This window comes from Grammomys surdaster, unplaced genomic scaffold (assembly GCF_004785775.1).
Source record: "Grammomys surdaster isolate TR1022 unplaced genomic scaffold, NIH_TR_1.0 198, whole genome shotgun sequence".
In the NCBI taxonomy this organism is placed as follows: domain Eukaryota; kingdom Metazoa; phylum Chordata; class Mammalia; order Rodentia; family Muridae; genus Grammomys; species Grammomys surdaster.
The window spans coordinates 7,645,137-7,668,548 of record NW_021604643.1 but is presented as its reverse complement, the minus strand read 5'-3'; the positions used below and the strand labels follow the sequence as shown (position 1 = coordinate 7,668,548).

General features: G+C 38.9%; 1 protein-coding gene across 1 annotated transcript; it reads left to right on the top strand.

The window, feature by feature from the left end:
• Positions 1 to 3,039: 3,039 nt before the first annotated feature.
• LOC114623505 (glycine N-acyltransferase-like protein) lies at positions 3,040 to 21,492 on the top strand. Its single transcript, XM_028770179.1, has 6 exons — positions 3,040 to 3,170; positions 10,484 to 10,579; positions 11,647 to 11,754; positions 16,681 to 16,807; positions 17,627 to 17,801; positions 19,946 to 21,492. Exons 2-6 carry the CDS (start codon positions 10,502 to 10,504, stop codon positions 20,346 to 20,348), a joined length of 891 nt encoding a protein of 296 aa, XP_028626012.1. The 5' UTR covers positions 3,040 to 3,170; positions 10,484 to 10,501; the 3' UTR covers positions 20,349 to 21,492.
• Positions 21,493 to 23,412: the final 1,920 nt, after the last annotated feature.

The following is a 23,412-nucleotide window of genomic DNA, read 5'->3' as shown; positions in this document are numbered from 1 at the left end:
ACTACCGTACACTCCCCCCGCCCCCCTTGAAGCTGTCTGACTCCGGCCCTTTTCTATGGACCCTGCCTTCCCACTGACAGCTCCTGGATGTAAGTCTTGGGAAGCCATAGGGATTCCGAGTCTCTAATTACAGTCTAATGTGTGAAAAGTGCTGGAAAATAACTAAGAAGAGAGATTGGAGCCAGAGATTCCAGAGCTGGAGCATCCTGGATGTGGTGGAGAGAAGAGGGGGCAGGATTGGGCTCTAGTATGCCTGGCAGAGAAACTGCTCCCTTTGTCCACAGAGTACAGGACAGAGTTAACGTTCTGCAACATTCTCCAACAGTGGAGAATGTCTCTGCCAGTTATGCCTCAGACAGGGTCTTGGTATCTAGAATATATAAAGAACAACAGTAATTAAACTCCAAAATGACCAGTCAATAAATTGGCCAATGAATGGAAGACATGGTTCACAAAAGTAGAACCACAAATGGACACCAAGGATTAAAAAGGTGTTCTGCATTCTTTGTTACCAAGGGAATGAAAATTGAAGCTACATTTTAGATTCCATCTCACCCCAGTGACAATTACTACTACGATAAAGAAAAGAGCCAACAATGCTGTTGAGGATGTGAAGAAAGAGGAATTCTTAGTCTTTGTTGGAGGTAATGTAACCTAGTACAGCCATTATATAAATTAGTATATGTTTCTAAAAAATAAAAAAACCAGAACTTCTCTATGACCCAGATATACTTCTGAGTAAGTGCCAATGTATATGTATGTATGCATATGTGTGTGTGTGTGTGTGTGTGTGTGTGTGTGTAATATCCCACCACAGAGATACCCGCACATCCACTTTTATTGGTTCTCTATTCACAATAGCGAAGGAATGGAACTAGCCCAGATGGAGCCAACAAATGAATGGATAAGGAAAACGTGGCACATACATAAATGGAATATAATCAGCTGCAAAGAAAAAAATGAATTCACATAACTTAGAGGAAAATGAATGAATATGGGAATTAGAAAAAAAAACCCTCCAGATTTAGACAGACAGCACATCTCCCATATGCAGACCCTCGCTTATAAAGTCTGTCTGTCTGTATATAAGTTGGGGTGAATTCTGTGATTGCAGGCTCTGAAATCAGAAAAGAGCACACAAGGAGGGAAAGGAAGTGTTGCAGAAGCGGAGGGATGGCACAGGGGAGATAAATGTGGAGATGGAGGATGTGTGTAAGGTACAGCAAGGGGTTAGGGCATGAGGGGCTGGGAGAGGTGAAGTGATTCAACAAAATAAATTTTGTCTGAAACTGGAACAATAAAACCTAATTCTCTGTGTTAATTATTAATTAAAAATAAACTATTTAAAAAATAAAACTATGAAAACTGAGAAGTATATACAAAGATGCCTCTTGTGTTGTTTTTTTAAAATAACAGTAAGGTTTTGGGGGGTCCTAAATTTCAAAAACAGAAAAATCGTTAAATAAATCATGAATTTCTGTATCCTAATTCTGATCATTAAAGCTAAGTCTAAAAATAATTTTCTTTCCCTTCCTCCTTTTTCTACCTTCCCTCTCATCTCCACACTCCCTTTGCAATGTAGTTGCAAAGTTTTCAGTTATCCCAATACTCAGACTTCTTTCTAGATGCTATTACTCAGTGGATTCACTTAAGGAGTGTCGACATCAAATTTTGAACCCAGAGAATTGACTTCAGGTTTTTGTGCTTCAGTGGGATTTTGATAGTGTTCATAATGCTGTGTAAAAGAAAAACTAGAAAGCTATCCAAACTTTGCTCTGCTAAAAATCACACAGTAAGTGAAGTATTGGAGTTGCTGTGTTTCTTTTGATTTCTGGATCCTACCTGACACTGGCAAAAAGGAGCAGATTTCAAATCACTGACCAGCAAAATATTGACTAAAGTTGGTTAGTTAAGAGCTTACACGAGAGATGGTTGCTGATACACTGCCTGCCATGTCATTAGAAGGGCTTAAGTTCTGATCTCCAGCACTCAGTTAAATGTGGGACACAGCTAAGCATGCTTGTTATACCAGAGCTGGGAAGAGGGAAACAGGAGGAGCTCCTGGGCTTGCTGCCCAGCCAGTCTTACCAAATTGGAAAGTTCCAGGTTCAAAAAATAAGATAGAGAGCCACTGAGGAATACACCTAATTTCTGGCTTCCACATGTATATACACAATGACATGAGAACTCCTCACTATGTAGAGGAACATGGATACATGTGTGTGTGCTTGCGTGAGCACACACACACACCCTATTTACATTTAAGTATCAATGATCACCTTCAGCAACTCAGAAAAAAAATGTATTCATATGAGGCTAATTGATAGAGATTCACAGGAATATATACTGATCCTTGAGAAAAGGGATATATTTTGTTTTCTGTGGATACATATACCCAAATGTATGTATATGTGCATACAGGTACATACACATTCACATATATGCATACAGATATGTAAATACATTGTTGTAAAGTCTGCATAACATCGTTTTAATTCTTGTAAGTGTGCAATGTTAAATATATCCACAGGATTTTTGCAATTATCCCCAACTATATCATCATTCTCTAACGTGACCGCTTTACCTACTAAACAATAACTTCTAACCTCCTCAGCTCTTTGTAACCTCTCTTCTACTTTCTGTGTCTGTGAATTTACTTCCTCTACACGGATCTCCTAAGTCAGATCATATGGTAATTCTCTCCTGTGTGTCTAGCTTATTTCACTTAATACAATGTAGTCTGGATTTATCCATAGTATACCAAATATGAAACTTTTATGCCTTTATGGCTAAATAATATTCCATCAGATGCCCCTAATTCCTGGTCATCTGCCTTCACAGCTCAGTTTCTGAGTGGCAATGGGATTTCTAGGAGCAAAAAGTTGTCCAGTCTTTTGGGAAAGAGCCCCAAATGTACAAAGCTAACTTCCCAGTTACAGAGCTGATTCTGGAACGAGGACCCCAGAGGGAGGGGCCTGACATGACACTGTTTAGAGTTTGCATAGCTTGGTACACATGTTCTAAGAACTTCCGCTTAACGGTTTCCTAGAAGCCAGATCAAAGCACCCCTTAGTGCCTGTACTCTGAGGGTAAGGCTCATCGCCACGATCTATTGCTGCTGCTTCTCCAGCTGGCTTCTGTAGAGACTGACAGAGGAGACAGCTTTGCAGGTGAGGACCAGGAGAAACTGACATTTGGGAACTCCTCATTGCCTTTTGGCTTTCTACTGAATATTCCTGTTGGATACAGATAGAAATTGTTAGAACTCACCGGTTATGGAAATTTTGTTAGGGAAGAAAGAAAGTTTTTCATTTAGTAAGATTTAGAAAAATGTCAAATACAGAGCAATCTGCTGGGATCTGTGAGAAATTCTTGATTGAGTGGAGGAAGGATTTATTATAAATTGATAAATAAATATGAAGAGACTAAGAACAGCTATTTGTAGATCTGTGACAGCAAATGTATTTGAGGCTGGAAAGAATATGCTAATTCAGGTAATATTTATTTGAGACTGTGTGTTTGTGTGTGTAAATATTTTATAGCATACTAAAATAGTTAGATTTCTTTTGAATTACCAATATCCAGATAAATAAGTTTCCCTACTTAAAAATCACAAAGATACTAAAACTTTGAAAATGTGAATTGATTACTCAAACCATAAAAGATACAAATTTTAAAACCATCATCAACTCTAGTATTAAGGATTCCTAATTAAAAATATTTACCATCATGTCTATGAATGTAGATAGAGGGTAACATGTCTCTGTTATGTACAATTTTTCATAGAGAGCTTTTTCCATGAATTGTGTTCTTTGGATAAATTTTAAACACAGAAATGGTTTCATAAGGAGTCTCCAAATGCCATTTACAAGAGGACTTTGCCCATGGCCAGCACTGGCAGTTCACCAGTGTGTTTCTGTTCCATTTCTCCTATAATACCTGAACAATATGTTTCTTTTTCAGGATGTGGGTGTACACATGCAGAAGCTGGTTCCAAATGTACTCAGGAATACTTGCTAGTATTCTTGCAGTACTTGGATATCAAACTTCAATTTGCTTCTTATTTGCATACAATTTCTGAGATTCTGTCACCAGCACTGAAAAAGAGTACAAATTTAAACAAAACAAAAGGAATACAAGTGAACTTTTCCAAACCCACTCTGCTTTAGCTCTTCTGTCTGGGACCTTTTCTGTGGTTAGGATGTATTATATGAGAGAAGAAAAATAAGCAGAAAAAGAAAGGAAAGACTATTTTCTTTTTTTGTTTATTTATTTATTTTTATTGGATATTTTATTTACATTTCATATGTTATCCCCTTACCCCATCCCCCACCCTATTTTCTACATAGAGAGTACAAGGGTCAGCGAAAGACCTGCCATTGCCCATTGTACTTGGTGAACAAACATAGGTAAAGGGTCACACAGAGAAGTCTCATTAGTCCACACATTTCCCAACATGTTAAAGCAACGAGATCAAAAAACAGGGTGAGATCTTTGTTCACAGGGCAGCTGGAAACCTAGCATTCCAGTGGAAAAAATGAGAGGTGGAGACAAGAGAAACCCTGGAAGCTCACAAGGCTACCCTTGCAGATGCAACAGCAAGAAACCGTGCCTCAAACAAGGTTGTCCTCTGGTGTCCACAGGCACTTTTACTCACATACATACATAAATACAAATGTGAACATGAGCACGCACGCACATAAACACGAGAGAGAGAGAGAGAGAGAGAGAGAGAGAGAGAGAGAGAGAGAGAGAGAGAGAGAGAGGGAGAGAGAGAGAGAGAGAGAGAAGAAGAAGGAGGAGGAGGAGGAGGAGGAGGAGGAGGAGGAGGAGGAGGAGGAGGAGAGAAGGAGGAAGGGAGGGAGGGAGGGAGAGAGAGAGGAAAGGAGGGAGAGATGGAGAGAGACAGAGAGGGAGAAGGAGAAAGAAAGTAAGATTGAGAAAAACTGCAAAAGATACTCAACATCAATATCTGGTCTCCATAGGCACCGGCACACACATACACACAACCTCTTTTGTGGTCCATCCTAGATATAAAACTGTGAAAGAAAGGGACTTTCAAAACAGTTTTGTTCAACCTCAAGCAATTAACTCATTCTAGAGGATCCCACCCCCACTTCCTACCTCCAGAGGTTGCTTGTTTCTATTCTTTCTGCTGGCCCTCAGGGCTTCAATCCTGTTCCCCACCTCCACCCCCACCCCCCAAAAAAACCCTGATCATGTTCTGCTTTTCGTCTCCTTATCCTCTCTCCCATTCAGGTCCCTCCCCCACTCTGTCCCCCCAGTGATTGCTTTCTTCTCCCTCCCAAGTGGAATTGAGGCATTCTTACTTGGACCCTTTGGCTTGTTAATTTTCCTGAGTTCTGTGGATTGTATCCTCGGTATTCTGTACTTTTTTGGCTAATAACTACTTATTAGTGAGTACATACCATGCATGTATTTTTGGGTCTGAGTTATCACACTCAAGATGATATTTTCAAGTTCCATCTATTTGCCTGCAAAATTCACAATGTCCTTGCCATTGTATAAATGAACCACATTTTCTGTATCCATTCTTCTATAGCCACTGGGATATCTGGGTTGTTTACAGCTTTTGGCTATCACAAAAAAAAAGGCTGCTATAGACATAGTGGAGCATGTGCCCCTGTGGCATGGTGGGGCATCTTCTGGGTATATGCCCAAGAGTGGTATTTCTGGGTCCTCAGATATATTTCCAATTTTCTGAGCAACTTCCAGATTGATTTCCAGAGTGATTGTACCAGTTTGCAATCCTACTAGCAATAGAGGAGTGTTCTTCTTTCTCCATATTCTCCACAACATGTGCTGTCACCTGAGGTTTTGATCTTAGCCATTCTGATTGGTGTAAGGCATAATCTCAGGGTCATTTTGATTTGCATTTCCCTGATGACTAAGGACTTTGAACATTTCTTTAAGAGCTTCTCTGTCATTTGAGAATTCTCTGTTGTGAATTCTCAGTTTAGTTCTATACCCCATTTTTGATTAGTTTGTGTGTGTGTGTGTGTGTGTGTTTAGCTTCTTGAATTCTTTGTATAGTTTTGATATTAGCCGTCTATGGATGTGGGGTTTGTGAATATTTTTTCCCAATCTATAGGTTGCAGATTTGTCATATTGACTATCTTTTGCCTTACAGAAACTTTTCATTTTCATGAGGTCCCATTTATCAATTCTTGATCTTAGAGCCTGACCCATTAGAGTTCTGTTTAGGAAATCCCCACGCCCCCCACCTTGTGCCAATATACCAGAGATCTGGGAGGTGAGAGACACTTAGGACTCAGAGGGAGGGACCTTAGATGAAATGTCCATCAGTGGAGAGAGGGAACTTGTAGAATCCACCCCCAGTAGAAATATAGGGCGTCAAATGGAGGAATGGAGTTGTCATCCCAAAGTCAAAAGCTCTGATCCAGAATTGTTCCTGTCTAAAAGAACTGCAGGGACAAACATGGAGAAGAAACTGAGAGAAAGGAGGTCCAGTGACAAGCCCAAATTGAGATCTAGCTCTAAAGGAAGCCCCAAGGCCTGACACTATTACTGATGCTATGATATGCTTACAGACAAGAGCCTAGCATGGCTGCTACCCTCAGAGAGAGGCCCAACAAGCAGCTGAAAGAGTCAGATGCAGATACTTACACTCAACCAATGGAAAGAAGCCAGGGACCCCTGTGGTTGAATTAGGGGAAGTCTGGCAGAAGCTAAGGAGGAGGGCAACCCCATAGGAAGACCAGCAGTCTCAACTAACCTGGATCCCCTAAGATCTCTCAAACACTGAGCCACCAGCCAGGCAGCATTCACTAGCTGGTCTGAGCCCCTCAACACATACAGCAGAGGACTGCCTGGTCTGGGCTCAGTGAGAGAAGACTTACCTAACTCTTGAGAGACTTGAGGTTCCAAGGAGTGGGGGGGTCTGGTAAAATGGGAGTAGGGGTGGGGGTGGGGATGGGGACATCCCCTTGGAGATGGGAGTTGGGGGAGGAATGGGATGAGGAACTGTCATAGGGCAGACCAGGAAAGGGATAAATGACTGGATTGTAAAAAAAAAAAAGATTAAAGAATAATAATAATAAAAAAAATAAAATTAACTCATGCCAAAACAAGACTATGGAGAGACTATGGCAAAGAGGACACTTGGTCTGAGCGGTTCAGACCCAGAGTGGGCCAAAGGTCATTCGTGTAATGAGGGCAAAATTAACTGAAGTTGAGTCAATTTGGCTAATACAAACTTTGTTCTTACAGATTCGTGGGGATAAAGTTCAGCTGTTTGTGAAAAGAAGTCAGCAGAGCCATAGAGAACTTTGTACAGGGTTATGGAAAGCGCAGCCATGTCTCTTATGGATCAGAGAACATTTTCCTTATTTTGTTGGAAGCTGTTAGAGGAAAGGGATGTTGTATGTTCAGCAGGGGAAGTAGAGAATTTGACCCGTTTCATTAATAATTAGTTTCTAATTGGTTAATGAATTCAGCTCATCATTTTTGAAGCAAAGAATGAGGTTTTTGGAGGGTCTGTATTTATCTCTGTCCTAGGTGAACATGGAGGACACATGGAGACCCACTTGGCTTGGAGAAGGATGTGCTTGTATTGTGCTGTTTACCAAATACAAATTGGGTTGTGAAGATTAGTCTTCCTTCCTTCCTTCCTTCCTTCCTTCCTTCCTTCCTTCCTTCCTTCCTTCCTTTCTTCTTTCCTTTATTTTGACAGAGATATATAAGAAGTTACTTTACAACATAAAGATGACATAACTTAAAGAGAACAGAAACACAGGGGTTGGCAAGCAATATTTTAAAAATGGTGCTGGATCCAGCTTGTTTCCAGACAGCTGCCATTTTCCCAAGGTTCCGACTCTGGACCACGGCTCTAGCTATCTAGAAACACTGGCCCTGGCATCTACAAGATGCCATCATGGGGGATGGCTCTGCCAATGCCTCACACTGTCTCCACAAAGCTCAACTGAACCCCAGACAATACCCACCATGCCTGTAGTACCAGGTAGAATGAGACTCTTAGAGCTTAATGGTTATCCAATTGGTTTATATATTTGGAAATGCTCAATTAATAAGATGCCAACACAATTAGAATTGTTAACCCAATTAACTTACCTAGATATGAATAACTACCTGAGACTGCTAGAGACACGTGGACATCTGCAGCCATCTTCTCTCCTCCTTCTCCCTCCTTTGTCTCCTACCCTTCCTCTCCTTCTCTCCTCCTGATTCCTCACTCCGCCTACCTTTCATACAGCCCAATCACCAAGCAATTGCCAAAGCAATACAAATGTAGTGGGAATATATCCCACTACACACAGGCAATTATGAATTTGCTCATAAGACAAAGGTGTGCAAAGTATTAGCAAAGATGGCACCATGTGCACCCTATCTCCCCATATCTTGCATTTGTCTCTTTTAAATCTCAGCATAACTTGCAGATGAGGGAGATTACATGAACATTTCATGATTAATCTGTGTGACTTTTGTTTGATTCCTCTATTCAGAGGTTTAAGGCCACGGGAATTAAAAGATTTAACCCATTTTATTTTTTTAAATATTGTTTTAACTTTTTTATTTCTTTTACTTATTCACTGTACAATCTGCTCACAGCTCTCTTCCTGGTCATCCAATTCCACAGTCTTTCCCCTATCCACCTCTCCTCTTCTCCTCTGAGCAGTTGGGGTCCTCCAGGCTATCTCCTCTCTGGCATATCAGGTCTGCAAGGCTAGACGTACCCTCACCACTGAGGCCAGACAACAGAAGAACATATCCCACAGACAGGCAACACTCTCGAGATAGCTGCCACTGAAGTTTAGGATCCATATAAAGACCAAGCTGTAAATCCTTACATATGTGTGGGGAGACCTAGGTCCAGTCTGTGTATGTTCTTTGATTTGTGGTTCAATCTCTGAGAGATCCAAGAGTCCAGGTTAGTTGACTCTGTTGGTCTTCCAGGAGGAGCAGAAGAGTCAACTAACCTGGACCCTTATGAGGATTTCTAAAACTACTTCTTCTGCTGAGTCACAGTGTTTGAGTACAATTCAACATAGCTAATCCCTTGAAAAGTTGATCTGTTGGAATACATGTTGGCCTTAACTGTTTGACCTACCTTGGTAATGAGCCCTGTGTGTTTTACTGTGAAGAGCAGAGGCTTTAGACTACTTTATCAATGGTTCCTGATTATAAATGCATAGACATGTGTTGATTGTTTTGGAGAAATGACAATTAGACTCTTGCATTATAAAATTATTATGTAAGGTTGTGCATTCTCTTTGGACAGAATATAAGCACTTACTTACAAAGTCAAATATGTGTGATGTAGCTCTGGAAATAAAAGATAATGTCATAAATGTGTACACTCACTAGCATGGTAATTTTACTAATGACTGCCTATATGCCATAACAGTCCAAGTGTCCATATGAAGATTAAAGGATAAAGAAACTCTGATTCATGCATACATGAATACTATCCATTGATAAATGTACTGCTGAAATATAAAAAACAATTTGCATTTGGTGATTTAAAAAGTATTCCTCCTCCTCCTCCTTCTTCTCATATCCCTGGGCCCTACACCAACTCTTTCTCAAATCCATGCTCTTACTTTTTATTACTATTAAATGTATGCACAGACTTGACCATAAATATGGAAATTTATAAACATAATCTCTGCATTTGTTTAGTGTTGTTCTCATTTGTTTAGGGCTGACCTCTTGGGATTGGGTAACCTATCTGGGGGCCTCATTATTGGAGAAGACTGATTCCTCCTTTCTCGTCAGCCATGATCTTCTATAGAGCTTCATCTAGGGAAACTCCTTGTGAGAATTCCTCCAGTCACACTGGCATGTCAGTTGAAATTGCCATCTTTTTTAGGTCTTGTTTTGATAACCATACTGTTGAGATTTCCTAGGTATAGCTTCTTTCATATATTGTCTTAGTCGGTGTTCTGTTGCTGTGAAGGGGCACCATGACGATGGCAACTCTTATAAAGGAAAGCATTTAATTGGGGCTTGCTTACAGTTTCAAAAATTTAGACTACATCATCATGGCAGGGAGCACGGCAGCATGATGTTGATGATCACTTCAGACAAGGGTACCTGTCCTTTTATCCACATAGTGAGAAGTTTAGTAAAGGAGGCACCCATGAAACAGTGGGAATCAATCTCAAATTATGAAATAGTGTCTGTCAGACACAATGTCAGACACAGTGCTGGAGGAGTAGATGACAGTTCTATGGGTAGCAGGGACAATAGGAGTAAGGTACTAGGCTTGGCTTGGATTTTTGAAACCTCAAAGCCCACCCCTAGTGGCATACTTCCTCCAATAAAGCTATACCTCTTAATCTTTCTAAATAGTGTCACTCTCTAATGACTAAGTATTCAAAAAATATGAGCCAAAGTTGGCCATTCTCATTCCTATCACCACATACATAGAAGACACAATCTCACAGCAGATGTTTTTAGCATTTCTTTATTCTTCTTTTAGGATAAGGTAGCTATCAAGATGCTCTATTTGCGAAGTTCACAGATGCTCCAGATGTTGGAGAGCTCCTTAAGGAAATACCTTCCTGAGTCTTTAAAGGTGAATGTGGAATGTTCTCAGGGAAATGGACTAGTAAATGTTTAAGAAAAAGGTGGGAAAGGGAAGGGAAATTTACTGAACTGTGTTCTGGGTCAGGTATCGCCTTTGTGACCTAAAATTTAGTTGATGTCACCTCAAGGCAAATGAGGCATGCTGTATACATTTAACCAAAGAGAAAATAAAGCTGTTATGACAGAGCAAGATCACATAGTGAATGGCAATGTGATGACCTTTGCTGACTAAAATACATTCTCTTGTGCTCACACAGGAATTGTTTTATATAACACTGGATATTTCTCAGAGTTGCAAATTGATAAAAGCAAGTGCATTAGTGTTTAATATTTTCCTAACTGATCACGTGTCTGACAGGAGGTTAACCACATGATTTTTTTCTCAGAACTAATAAATCAATTTCTGTTTTGCAAATTCTCAAAGAATTACAAATAATTTGGATTGAGCAAGAAATTATGTTTTAGGAATATATCAATAACTTTGTATAAGATAGATTTCCCCATAGCTATTTAAATACATTACAAATGGACTAGAATATTACTAAGGATAAAGAGTATCTTTGTATTACAGTGTAGATGTTAATTTATTCAGAGGACATAAAACCTGCTAGAGATTACACTCATAGAAATGAAGACACATGAGAACAAAGCAGTAAAACTGAAAGAAAAATAAATCTACAAGTAAAATTGAGGGTAATATTCTTCCTTCCATCATTTATAAATGTGATGGAAATTATATAAACAGAGTGAAAACCCAAGAAACATTAGAAGCTCACTGTATTAATTGCCACTTAAAGAATACTTTCCTTAACAACAGCAGAATCCCCATTCTAGTTGAGTATTCATAAGATATTGTCCAAGACAGATCCCCCACATACACACATTAGGAGTTTAAAATTATTCAAATCATCTTAAATGTGTTCTTAAAAGTAATGGAACTTGGTGTATGATTTACGCCCACTAATTTCAAAGAAATCACCATCATTCTGGTATCAAAAGCAAGGCTTTTACTGTTCCTTTGTAATGAGCTGACCATTCAGTTGTTGGAATATTTAGGTTTATGGAACTGTCTTCCACATGAACCAGGGAAACCCATTCAAGCTCAAGGCTCTGGTGGACAAGTGGCCTGATTTTAACACAGTGGTTGTCCATCCTCAAGAGCAGGTAAGTTGTATTGTGGAATGAATATGACTCTAAGTTTACAATTGATGTGTATCTAACATGAACTTGGAAATGTTCAGGCTCCAAGGAAACAAAGATGACCCCTGATGCCAGGGTCCCTCTTCTAGATGGAAACAAGATTAGCACACAGACTCTAAATTGAAAAAGCACAAAGAGAAATAAGAGATGAGGAAAAAATTTGAGATCAAAAACAAAAAAACAAAAGAAATAAATTCAAAATGTCAGTAATAAGCTCTTATTTTCTTCTCAAATGTAAATCACAAAGATCCAGGAGCCTTTAGGTCTCTGACCTAGGTTCTCTACATGTATATTATGGCTGAGTAGTTTGGTGTTTATGTGAGAATCCTGGTGGTGGGAAGTGAGGTCATGGCTGTCTCTGACTCTTTTGCCTACTTGTGGGATCCTTTTCCTCCTACTGGGTTCCCTTGTCCAATCTTGATGTGACAGTATGCGCCTCATCTTATTGTAGCCTGTTATGCAGTGTTTGGTTGATGTCCTTGGGAAACTTGATCTTTTATGAGGGGAGGCAGAAGAGAGGGGTAAGTCTGGGGGAGAGGGCAAGTTGTGGGAAGAGCCTGGAGAGAGAGTAGAAAAGTGAAGAAGGGGAAATTGCAGATAAATAATTTATATATCTGAGATATATTATGATATATGAGAGAAGAATTAAAAAATCAATTGCAATAAAAAATCTCAATCTAAAGATGAAGAGTAGATGTTAAAATCAAAAATGTGTGACCCAGGTATAGGGTGCATACAAGGGGCTATTCTCACTTTCAGAAAAAAAATACACTGGATATGGACAGATATAAAAAATGTAGTTTATGAATACTAGAAACATATAAAGCAAATATTAACAAAGTAAGAATAACAGATATCAATTCAATAAGTGTAAAGGGCATCAATAAAATCACCTTCAACAAGAAGCAGACAGGTCAACAAGGCATAAAGTGACTAAGAACACTGTATTTTGATTAAATTTTAGACAGAGTAGACTTAACACACAGCAAACTTTCCTTCCAACAACAGCAGAATACACATTTCCTCTAGGACATGTGAAAATACTCTCCATAATATTCCACACACTAAATTGAAATCATATTTAAAATCATTCCAGACTATTATGTTCTGAAAATACATATCTAAAAAAAGTTGTAAGGGGAAGTTTCTGACAATTTTATATGGAAAAAGAATGATCCCAAATAAATAGTTAACATTACATTCCAAGACTCTAGAAAAAAGAACACATTAGATCACAATTGGTTGGGGGAAAAATAACAAGTATCAGAAAATATATAGACAAGAGAATACAAAATCCACTGAGATGTTTTTTTTTTAAAGTTTGCTTTCTGAAAATATAAACAAAATTTGCAAATTTTTGACTAGTTTGAGGAGAAAAGAGAGAAGGCACATTTGAATGAAGTGAAAGTGAAGATACTACAGCAGACATCATAAATGAATTGAGACATGAACTCATTCTTACGAATATTTATATGCCCATCACTGGGTGATCCAAAGGATGTAAATCGTTTGGAAAGTTACATCCTACAAAGGCTGAATGAAAAACAAATACAAAGACTGAGGAGACCAATAACAAACAGAAACTAAAGAAGGCAACAAAAACCTCCAAACCTATTTCCAAAGAGGAGGCAGAAAGATTGTAAGAGCCAGAGGTGGTGGATGATCCCCCAAAACAACATCTTCCAGAAACAACGGGGGTGATACTTATAAGAACTCACAGAGACTGTGTGACAAGTTCAAGCCAGACAAAACCCCAGCATGGAGAAGGAGAAGCAGACAAAAGTCCCACCCCTTATCAAGGGTCTATTCACAATTGATACTTCCTGGGTAAGAGAAAAAACCCATTTTCTCCAATGGCATATTACATCAACCACACTCCAGACCACAGTCCTGATACTTGCCCAGTACAAAATAGACTCCATGTTTTGTTTTGTTTGTTCTGTTTTGTATGCTTTTTGGGTTTGTTTTGGTCATTGTTTTCTCTTTGTGGTTGTTCATTTGTTTGTTTTGATTTTTGTCCTTTTGTGTGGCTTTTTGAGAGAGAGAGAGAGAGACAGAGAGACAGAGAGAGAGAGACAGAGACAGAGATAGAGAGACAGACAGAGACAGACAGACAGAGAGAGAGAGAGTGAAGTTGGATGAGGTGAGGACATAAGAAAAGATCTGGGAGAAGAAAGAATATATTGTATGTAAAACAGATTCAATACATAATATTGTATAAATATTGTGACTATATAAAAAATATATACAATATATCAAAATATATTATATGCACAAATTTTAAAAATATAAAACCCACAAACAACGAAAACAACAAAACCTAAACAAGCCACAGTATAACAGCACATGGTTTATTGCTAATTACTACAAACAGTCCGAGAAAGGTCAGCACTAGGACTCATTTCTTATATCTTGCTATCTAACCCACTATGGTCTGGAACTCATTGTGTATTGCAGCCTGTCCCTAAATTCTTGATCCTCCAGTATCAGCCTCACAAGTTCTGGTATTACAGACATGCACCACCATGCACCATGCCTAGCTTATTACTATTTATTACAAAATATAGACCTAGATGAATTCTTCTTCATATATTTTATGAAGCCACTATCACTTTTGTAGTTATAAAAGGCAAGAAAATTGCTGGTCTTTTTTATGAATATTTATTAATGGAATATTTGATAAAATATTAACTATCTCATGAGGCTGGCATAGTGTGTGCAAATGAGACAATGTGGTCCATCACAATATCACATGGCCATGTCAGTGGAAGAGGAACATTTTGACAAAACTTATTACTCTTTTTGGCAAAACTTCTTAACAGTCTACTTATAGGAAGAAAGTACCCCAACACAAATGTAAATCTGTCATTTGCCCTAGTCATCCCTCTTCTGGGCACATATAAAAATGAAATAAAGTCAGGAAGCGCTGAAAGTATCTATATGGCTTCATTTATTGTAGAAGTATTTGCATTACCTAAAATGCAGAAATAACCTCGGAACCCAGAGATAGATGAATGGGCACAGATACCAATATACAGAACTGATTTTTTATAGGAAATGTTCCTTATCATGAAAAGATATCTTACTGTTAACCAGGAAGACACTGTGGTAAGTGAAATGGGCAGTCACAGAAAAAAAACAACACTCTCATTTAATGTTAACAATAAAAAATAATAAAAATAATTTAAAAGTCAGAAGTATAGAAAACCAAAGAGTTATTGAACTATGTAACTGATAGTTATGAACAAGGAGATACATACATAAGGTATCAAAGAGGCTTAAAGATCTAATACACAACATGAAATTTTACTGTATTTCCTGCTAAATTTGCTATTTCCAATGAAAGAATAATAATTATGTGAGGCAATAGGTTTGCTAATTGGCTTCAGTATAATAGTAAATATTTTCTTCTTACTATTATCATTATTATCATATGTATATTTCCATAATATCACATGTACCTTAAACATATACAATAGCACTTATTGTTTTAAAAAACTCATCAAACATCATACAATATAAAGCAAATTTAAATTTACTCAAAATATAAAAATGGAATAATAGTTGTTTTTCAACTGTGTTGACAAGATGGATTGTCATTGTAGTATTGCCTAGCTGCAATGGCATTTGTGTGCAATTTTTTGGCCAGCCTGCCCTAGCGGAATATTTGTCCTTCAGTGCCTTCTTTTAGGTTCAAAAAATTCCAGCTGTCATTTATAAACTTAGAGAAGAGCTTTTTGAACAAATTATGATTTTGCAAAATATATACATTTTTAACAAGGTGCTTTGTGCTTTACAGTTTAAAAACATCATGTTTTATTTTTATATGGCTTTAATGTGTATGTATAAAAGTCCATACACAAGATTATCTTGTCAATTTCACTATTGTCATGTTAAAAATATATGTATAGACTGGAGAGAAAGCTCAAGGGGTACATCCTTTGCTGTCCCAGTTTGAGGACCTGGGTTCAAATCCTTAGAAGCTGCATAAAGCTTTACACAGCAGTGCATGTGTGTAGTCCCAGCATGCTTACAGAGAGGTGGAACTTGGGAGACAGGGGAATTTCTGGAATTTGACAGGATGCTAGACTTACATTGGCATCAGAAAAAAAAAGTCCCTGTCTCATTGTGGACGGTGAAAAGTGGCCCTCAAAGATGCCTTCTGACCTGCATCCACACCCCACATTCCTGCACAAACATGCTGCACACACAGAGAGAGATAAAGCACACAATTACTTTGAGGCTCTTCGGAACCAGAAGACTTGTTCTTACAAGGCCTTTGACCTTCTCACTTTTCTTCCTTTTCCTGAGTATTACTAACTTAGGGAAGAATGTTTCAAAAACCATCCTTAATCGATTGTAAATCACAATGGTACCTATATATAAAATGTAATAAAGTTTAATAAAAACATTACCATAAATTGAGTGGAATTTTGACGTGGTTTAGTGATATTAATAATTGAGGAATGGTGCTGGCATGTGAAGAAAACATCACTGTTTTGTTTGATTTATGAGAGGAATTTCCAGCAAGGATAGGAAAGCAGTTCCAGCCCTAGGTGAAGCTAATGGCTACTGAGAGAAGGGGAGGTCCACGATCTTGTAGGTGACCGCACATCCATTCATAGCATCTGGACAGTGCCAATTAGATTCAATGGTCATTTAAAAAATATATGTAAAGTTGGAGAGGAAATATATCAGGAGGAGTCTGGAGGTGTTGGAGTGACAGAGTGGGATGAATATGACTAAATGCATTATATATACATATACACATACACATATACCTGAAATTTTAATTATTAAAAATAAGACAAAGAGTGTAATTAAATTTTAAAAAATTGAAATTATGTGATACAACCAATATTATGTATTTTATATTGACCAACCAAATAGGAGATGGCAGATGACCTTGATCACCATACCAACACTTACCAGATCTATTCTAAAGATCCTAAGCACTGTTTGGAATTCCTTGGCACACCAGATGTCATCAACTGGAAACAGCATCTGCAGATCCAAAGTAAGGAGTCTGGAATGTATGTTTGCTGCTGTGATCCTCTGTGTGCACATCTGTAGGATTACTCTTTATCCTGGCACCTTGCTCTGCAGCCTTTCTTAATTTCTTCAAACTTCCAAATCCTAACCTAGTGAACATTCTTTGGACTGTCTTCCATCACTTCTACAGTGGAATTAATTTCAAATATTGAAGACTATGGCATTGTTAGAAGAAACAGTGAACTAGGTAATTTTTGTTTAACTGAATGTATTTTGAAGGTGTATTCAGGAGCTCTGAGGACAACTAGATAGGAAACAGGGCTTGGCCTCTGACATGTTTCTGGTATAAGAATGGTAGTTTATTGTGACACAGAGTACCTGCCAGGTCACCAAAGTTTATATCTAATGTGGTTACAAGCATGCCCTCTGAAGTTAAAGCCACAGGAGACTTCATGGTTCTGCCTCCAAGTTGTGATTCTTGAGCAAATGACATTTCCATTACTCAGTATCTTCATATGTAAAAAATATTCTGATATTAAAAGATCCTAAAATGTAGAATCAATGACAAGATTAAGTGAGGCATAAGATCAATGCCTGGTCATATAACATATTCAAACAAGATTGGATACTATTTGAACATGCTCCTTCTGTTCATGAAGACATAGGGAGAATTTTTAGTACTCTGCAGTGCCTGAGAGAAAACATGTCCAGGGAATAACGTTAGGAATGGATACACAGGAGGTACAATTAAGGCAAAGTTTTCTGATTAAATCTTGTATACATGTTTGGACCACTTCTTTGCCCTAATGGACGGTTACTTATTACCTGTTTCACTCCTTTCTAGGTTCACAATCCAGACTAAATGAAGCAATAATGAGCCTAGCAGCTGGTAAGATGGTCAAGATCAAGAGAACACAGTGCATTCTCTACATGATGCCTGAGACAGCAAAGAAACTGGTTCCTTTCCTGTTGGAGGATGCAGAGTACTTAGATCATGAATCTGGCAGACCCCGGGCTATGTGAGTTGGATTGAAGATGCTTTGTTCCTCCCAGATCTCTCACACAAGTAGCTCCCTAACTTCTCTACCTACATAGCCTAATTCCAACATGATTGTTAAAATACATGTGTGTATATATATATATATATATATATATATATATATCACAGACGACATGATCTGTCACTGCAACTGCCACAAACAGTTCTTTAATTGTTTTCAGGTTTTAACAATTTTTTGCTTTCAGGATTGTTTTTTGGTTTGTGCATACGTGTGTGTTGATGTGTTTGTAAGTATGTGTACATACATGGGGAGGTGAAGGGACATCTTCAAGTGTTGTTTCCCTTAGAACCATCCAGCTTGTGGCTTTGTTTCTTTGCTTTTTTGAGACAAGGACACTTACTGGGAGTCATGTGGTTCGGATAGGCTGTCTGGTCATCCAGGTCCAGGAATACAATTGTCTTTAGTTCCCTAGAGCTATGATTACAGACTTGTACTTCCAAGTTGGTTTTTTTTTTTTAAAATGGGTCTTGGGATCAGATTGGGGACTCCATGAGCTCTGTGCAGCAAGCACTTAATTGACTGAACTCTTCCCTAATCCTATCACTAATTAACTCTTAGTAGATTTCAGTGAACTTCAAATTCACTTTGGTCACCATAAGACATGGACTAATCCCTTGTTGGACATCTATCCCCCTCCCAAAAGCACTGTCCTTCTGAAACCTCATCCTCATATGTTCACACATGCCTCTGGAAGAGTACATTTGTTTTTTGCTTGTATGAAATGTCCTCTCTTCCAATATTCATGCATTTTCCTCTCCTTTTTATGGCCATTGTTTCTCACAGTCTCATTTTATTTCTATTACTTCATTTTCAGAGAACTCCATCAAAAGATATAATTATTATGAGACTTTTTATTTCCTTTATTGTACTTTTATAGCTAGAAGCAGCTAATTTTTAAATATAACTACCTACATGTTGCTAGAAGCCGCTCACAATATTCAGAATTCCTTAAGGGCAAGAGTTTCAAGTAAGTAAGATGTGTCAGCAAAAGCACTTGCTGCGAAGCTGATGGCCTGAGTTCAATTCAGGGGTTAGTCAGGAAATCTCTGACTTTATTTTATGGTTCACAAGAGAAAGTAGGCTCTTATAGTGCAGTGGCCTGCTCACCATGAAGATGATGAAGAGTCTTACTGGACCAGAGTCTGGGCTTTCTGGTTATGCATCCTGAGTAGAGTATTTACCTCAATGCAGGAGTCCTCTTCCTTAAATATACATAGAAGGAGCTGTCTATGTACCACACTGTTGACAGTTTAGACTTTTTCTTTACCTTGTATTCAATATGGCAAAGGACTCTCAGAAACAAGTATTGAAGATTTCATGCTATGAGGTTTGGGGAGAAGACTTAGTCTGTTAAAGTACCTGGTATGCAATTCTGAAAATTTGAGTTAAGATTCCCTAGAATATGCATGAAAAGCCAGATGTGATAGTGTGTCAGTTTTTCCAGTGCTTCTGTGGTGGAGTAAAAATTATCACCCAGGATCACTGGATAGCTAATGAATTGATGAACTCCAGATTTAGTGAATGAGGCTGAACAAGACTGAGAAAAGCTCCCAACATTCACACACACACACACACACACACACACACACACACACACAAACACACACACACACACACTCATACATATACATGATTTCATGATCCTAAAGTCTTGCTTTGTTGATTACTAGTATGCGCTGTTGAGTACTTATTCTCTATTTGTTCATGTTTCCTATCCTTATGATGTTATCAACTGTATTTCCTGTGGGGAGTAAGTGGGTCAGAACAATGTTGATAACAGCACAGAGGTTTGTTTTTTATAAATATTTAATTGCTTTTGTGGCACTCTCCTGGGTACTTGTAAGACAAAACCTTCTATAATATTAATTTATGTCTTTTGATAAAATGATTATTAGCTATATCTTCTAACGAGGATAACATGGAGGCAGAAAGGCATTAAGTTAGGTTAGCTGCCTGTTCTCACAAGGCTAGCCAGACAGTGCTAAGCTAATGCATACCACTAATGGTGCTCTCATGCCTCACAATAGACCTTTGTGGGGAGGGTCAAATATTTCACACTGTATATAACATTTAGGGCTCCTCTTTTCTTTTCTTCCTCTCAGCGACCAAGAAATGTTTAAACTCTCATCACTGGACGTTGCTCACGCTCCCTTGGTGGATAAATTCTGGCAGTTTGGTGGTAATGAGAAGAGCCAGAGATTCATTGAGCGCTGTATCCAGATCTTTCCTAGCTCATGTCTTCTGGGACCTGAAGGGACTCCTGTGTCCTGGGCTCTGATGGACCAAACTGGAGAAATGCGAATGGCAGGCACAGTGCCTGATTACCGGGCACAAGGCCTTATCTCCCACATCATTTATGCTCAGACTCTGGTTATGGATAAACGTGGCTACCCTGTGTATAACCATACAGAACAAGGGAACAAAGTCATGCAGAAGATGAGTCATACTCTGCACCATGTCCCCATGCCCTGTGACTGGAATCAGTGGAACTGTGCACCTCTGTGATTCTGGTGCTCAACACAAGGCTGTGTTGACTAGGCTAAAATAAATCTGGAGGAGTGGAAGGTGGTCATAGAGAAAATATAGATTATAATAAACAATAAAGGGGTGGGCATTACTTGGGCTCTGGGAAAGCAATGTGAATGGCTAACACTATACCATGGTCCCTGCCCTCATATTACCTTTTATATCCAGCAGACCTGTAATGGCCAGACCTCTCCGCTGAGCCACCATCTTCGTTCAGTTTTCTACATTCTGGATATCAGAGACACATGTATTCAGCTGCACACTACTATCCTCATGTGGATTATTGCCCATGATCAGTTTTGTCAGGATGTGGTGCTGATGTAGGACTAGTGTACTCTTTTCCCCAGCACTCCTTTATTTAGGAGCTAGGATACTTCTCATCAACGGGTACTTTGAAATGATCACTTCACTAAAAGTCCTTTGATCTCTGTTTAATAACCATGCAAAATAATGCATGAATAAACACATGATAGTAGTTGGATGATACCTGGAAAACTAATTTTTAAGAAAATGCATTGTGCATGTTAAATGTGTACAACATGAGGCTTTGGAAGTATGGGTAGACAGTGAAAATGTTTTCTTTAGTGAAAACAATTCACAGATTCATCACCTCAGGTATTTACCATATTTTGATTTGATATTAAGAGTAGCTAAAAACCTCATTTAGTATTAATCTCATACAGTTCAATGTTATTATGATCTTCATGTTATAAATCTCTAGATTGCCTTAAGATGTGTAAAGTTTTGTAATTCTCTGATACACATATTCTTTCACCTCATCCTTAACCTTGGTGACTAGCATTTTGTTGTTTTAAATTCAATATATAGTTGAATTATGCATTGGTTTTTATCTGCCTAGCTTGTCTCATGGAGCTTATCTCAAATAGCTTGTCTCATCACCTAAGTTCATTCACTTTATAGAAAATGGTAGGAACTGGTTCTTGTAAAAGATATTATTTACATTGTGATACCTAATTTTCATACCACAGTTTCTTTACCCATTTGTCCCTCAACAGACATTTAGGTTACTTCTCCATCTTGGTAATTTATGAATGAAGGAGTTTGTCTTTATGAAATAATTGACTTCATTGCATACAAATTCCAAAGAAGGATTCATAGATAACTTGGTAGTGCTGCTTTTTATTTATTTGTTTTTGTTTTTATTCATTTTACATCCTGATCCCACCTCACACTCCCCTCCCTAACCCCCAATCCCCTTCTCCTGAGAGAAGAGGGGGCCTCCCATGGGTACCAATCACCCTGTCATATCAAGTCGCAACAGGGCTAAGTGCATCCTCTCCCATTGTCTGAGGCCAGACAATGCAGCCTAGCTAGGGGAAAGAGATCCAAAGGTAATAGTGTCAGAGACAACACCAACTCCAACTGTTAGGGAACCCACATAAAGACCAAGTTTCTCATATGCAAAAAATATGTAGAGGGTCTATGTCTAGCCTCTGCAAGCTCTTTGGCTGGTAGTTCAGTCTCTGAGCTGCCCATGGTCCCAGGTTGGTTGACTCTGTAGGTCTTCTTGTGGTATCCTACATCTCTCTGGCTCCCTCAATATGTCTCCCAACTCTTCCAGAGGACTACCCAAGCTCTTCATGATGTTTGGTGGTAGGTCTCTGCCCATTTCCATCCACTGCTGAATAAAGCCTCTCAGGAGAGACTTATGGCTCCTGTCTGCAAGCATAGCTATGATATCATTAATAGTGTTAAGAGCTGACTTTCTCCCATGGGATGGGTCTCAAGTTGAGCCAATCATTGATTGCCCATTCTCTCAAATTCTGCTTCATCCTTATCCCTGTACTTTTGTAGACAGGGCAAATTCTGGGTCAAAAGTTTTGTGGGTGGATTAATGTCCCCCTTCCTCCACTGGAAGTACCACCTGGCTATAGGAGGTGGCCATTTCAGTCTTCATATTCCCTGCTGCTAGGAGTCTCAGCTAGGGACATTCTATAGACTCCTGGGAGCCTCTTCCCATCCCAAGTAACTTGCTAGTACCAGAGATGTTCCCACCAATTTCCACTATCTATCTAAACCCCTCCTGACCCCCTTCCCCACACATGATCTCCACCCCAGTTCTCCTCTCCAATCCCTTTTTCCAGTCCCAATTCCCTCTTTTCATATACTTCTGGTATCTATTTTATTTCCCCTTCTGAGTGAGATTCAAGCATCCTCCCTTGGGCCCTCCTTGTTACTTAGCTTCTTTGGGTTTTCTTTAGGATACTTAGCTTCTGTGGATTGTAGCATAGTTATCCTGATCTTTATGGCTAATGCCCACTTATTAGTGAGTAGATACCATGCACATCTTTCTGGGTCTGGGTTACCTCAGTCAGGATGATATTTTCTAGTTCCATCCATTTGCCTGCAGATTTCATGATATTCTTGTTCTTAATAGATGAGTATTTCATTGTGTAGATGTACCGTATTTTTTATTGGCTATTTTATTTATTTGTATTTCAAATGTTATTCCGTTTCCCAGTTTCCCCTCTGGAAACCCCCATCCCATCCCCATCCTTCTCCCCCTGATTCTATGAGGATGCTCCCCTACTCAACTATCCACACCTGCCTCCCTGCCCTAGCATTCCCCTACACTGGGGCATGGAGCCTTCACAGGACCAAGGACCTCTCCTCCCATTGATGGCTGACAAGATCATCCTCTGCTACATATGCAGCTATGGGTCATTCCATGTGTATTCTTTGGTTGGATAGCATGTTTTCTCTATCCTTGTTTGTTTTTTGGTTGAGGGACATCTGGGTTGTTTCCAGTTTCTGGCTATTACAAATAAAGCTGCTGTGAACATAGTGAAGAAAGTATCCTTGGGGTATGGTGGAACATCTTTTGTGTATAGGTCCAAGAATGGTTAGGTCTTAAGGTAGAACTTTCCACAATTTTCTGAGAAACTGCCAAATTGATTTCCAAAGTGATTGCACAAGTTTGCACTACCATGAGCAATGAGGAAGTGTTCCCCTTACTCCACATCCTTGCCAAACGGTCACTTGAGTTTTTGATCTTAGTCATCTGACTGGTGTAAAATGGAAT

Bases quoted from the DNA above. Each gene is read 5' to 3' on its own strand.
- LOC114623505 (XM_028770179.1), top strand. From the start codon at position 10,502: ATGCTCTATTTGCGAAGTTCACAGATGCTCCAGATGTTGGAGAGCTCC. The intron at 11,755-16,680 runs GTAAGTTGTATT...CCAACCAAATAG, and splicing joins TTGTCCATCCTCAAGAGCAG to GAGATGGCAGATGACCTTGA. The intron at 17,802-19,945 runs GTGAGTTGGATT...TCTTCCTCTCAG, and splicing joins TCTGGCAGACCCCGGGCTAT to CGACCAAGAAATGTTTAAAC.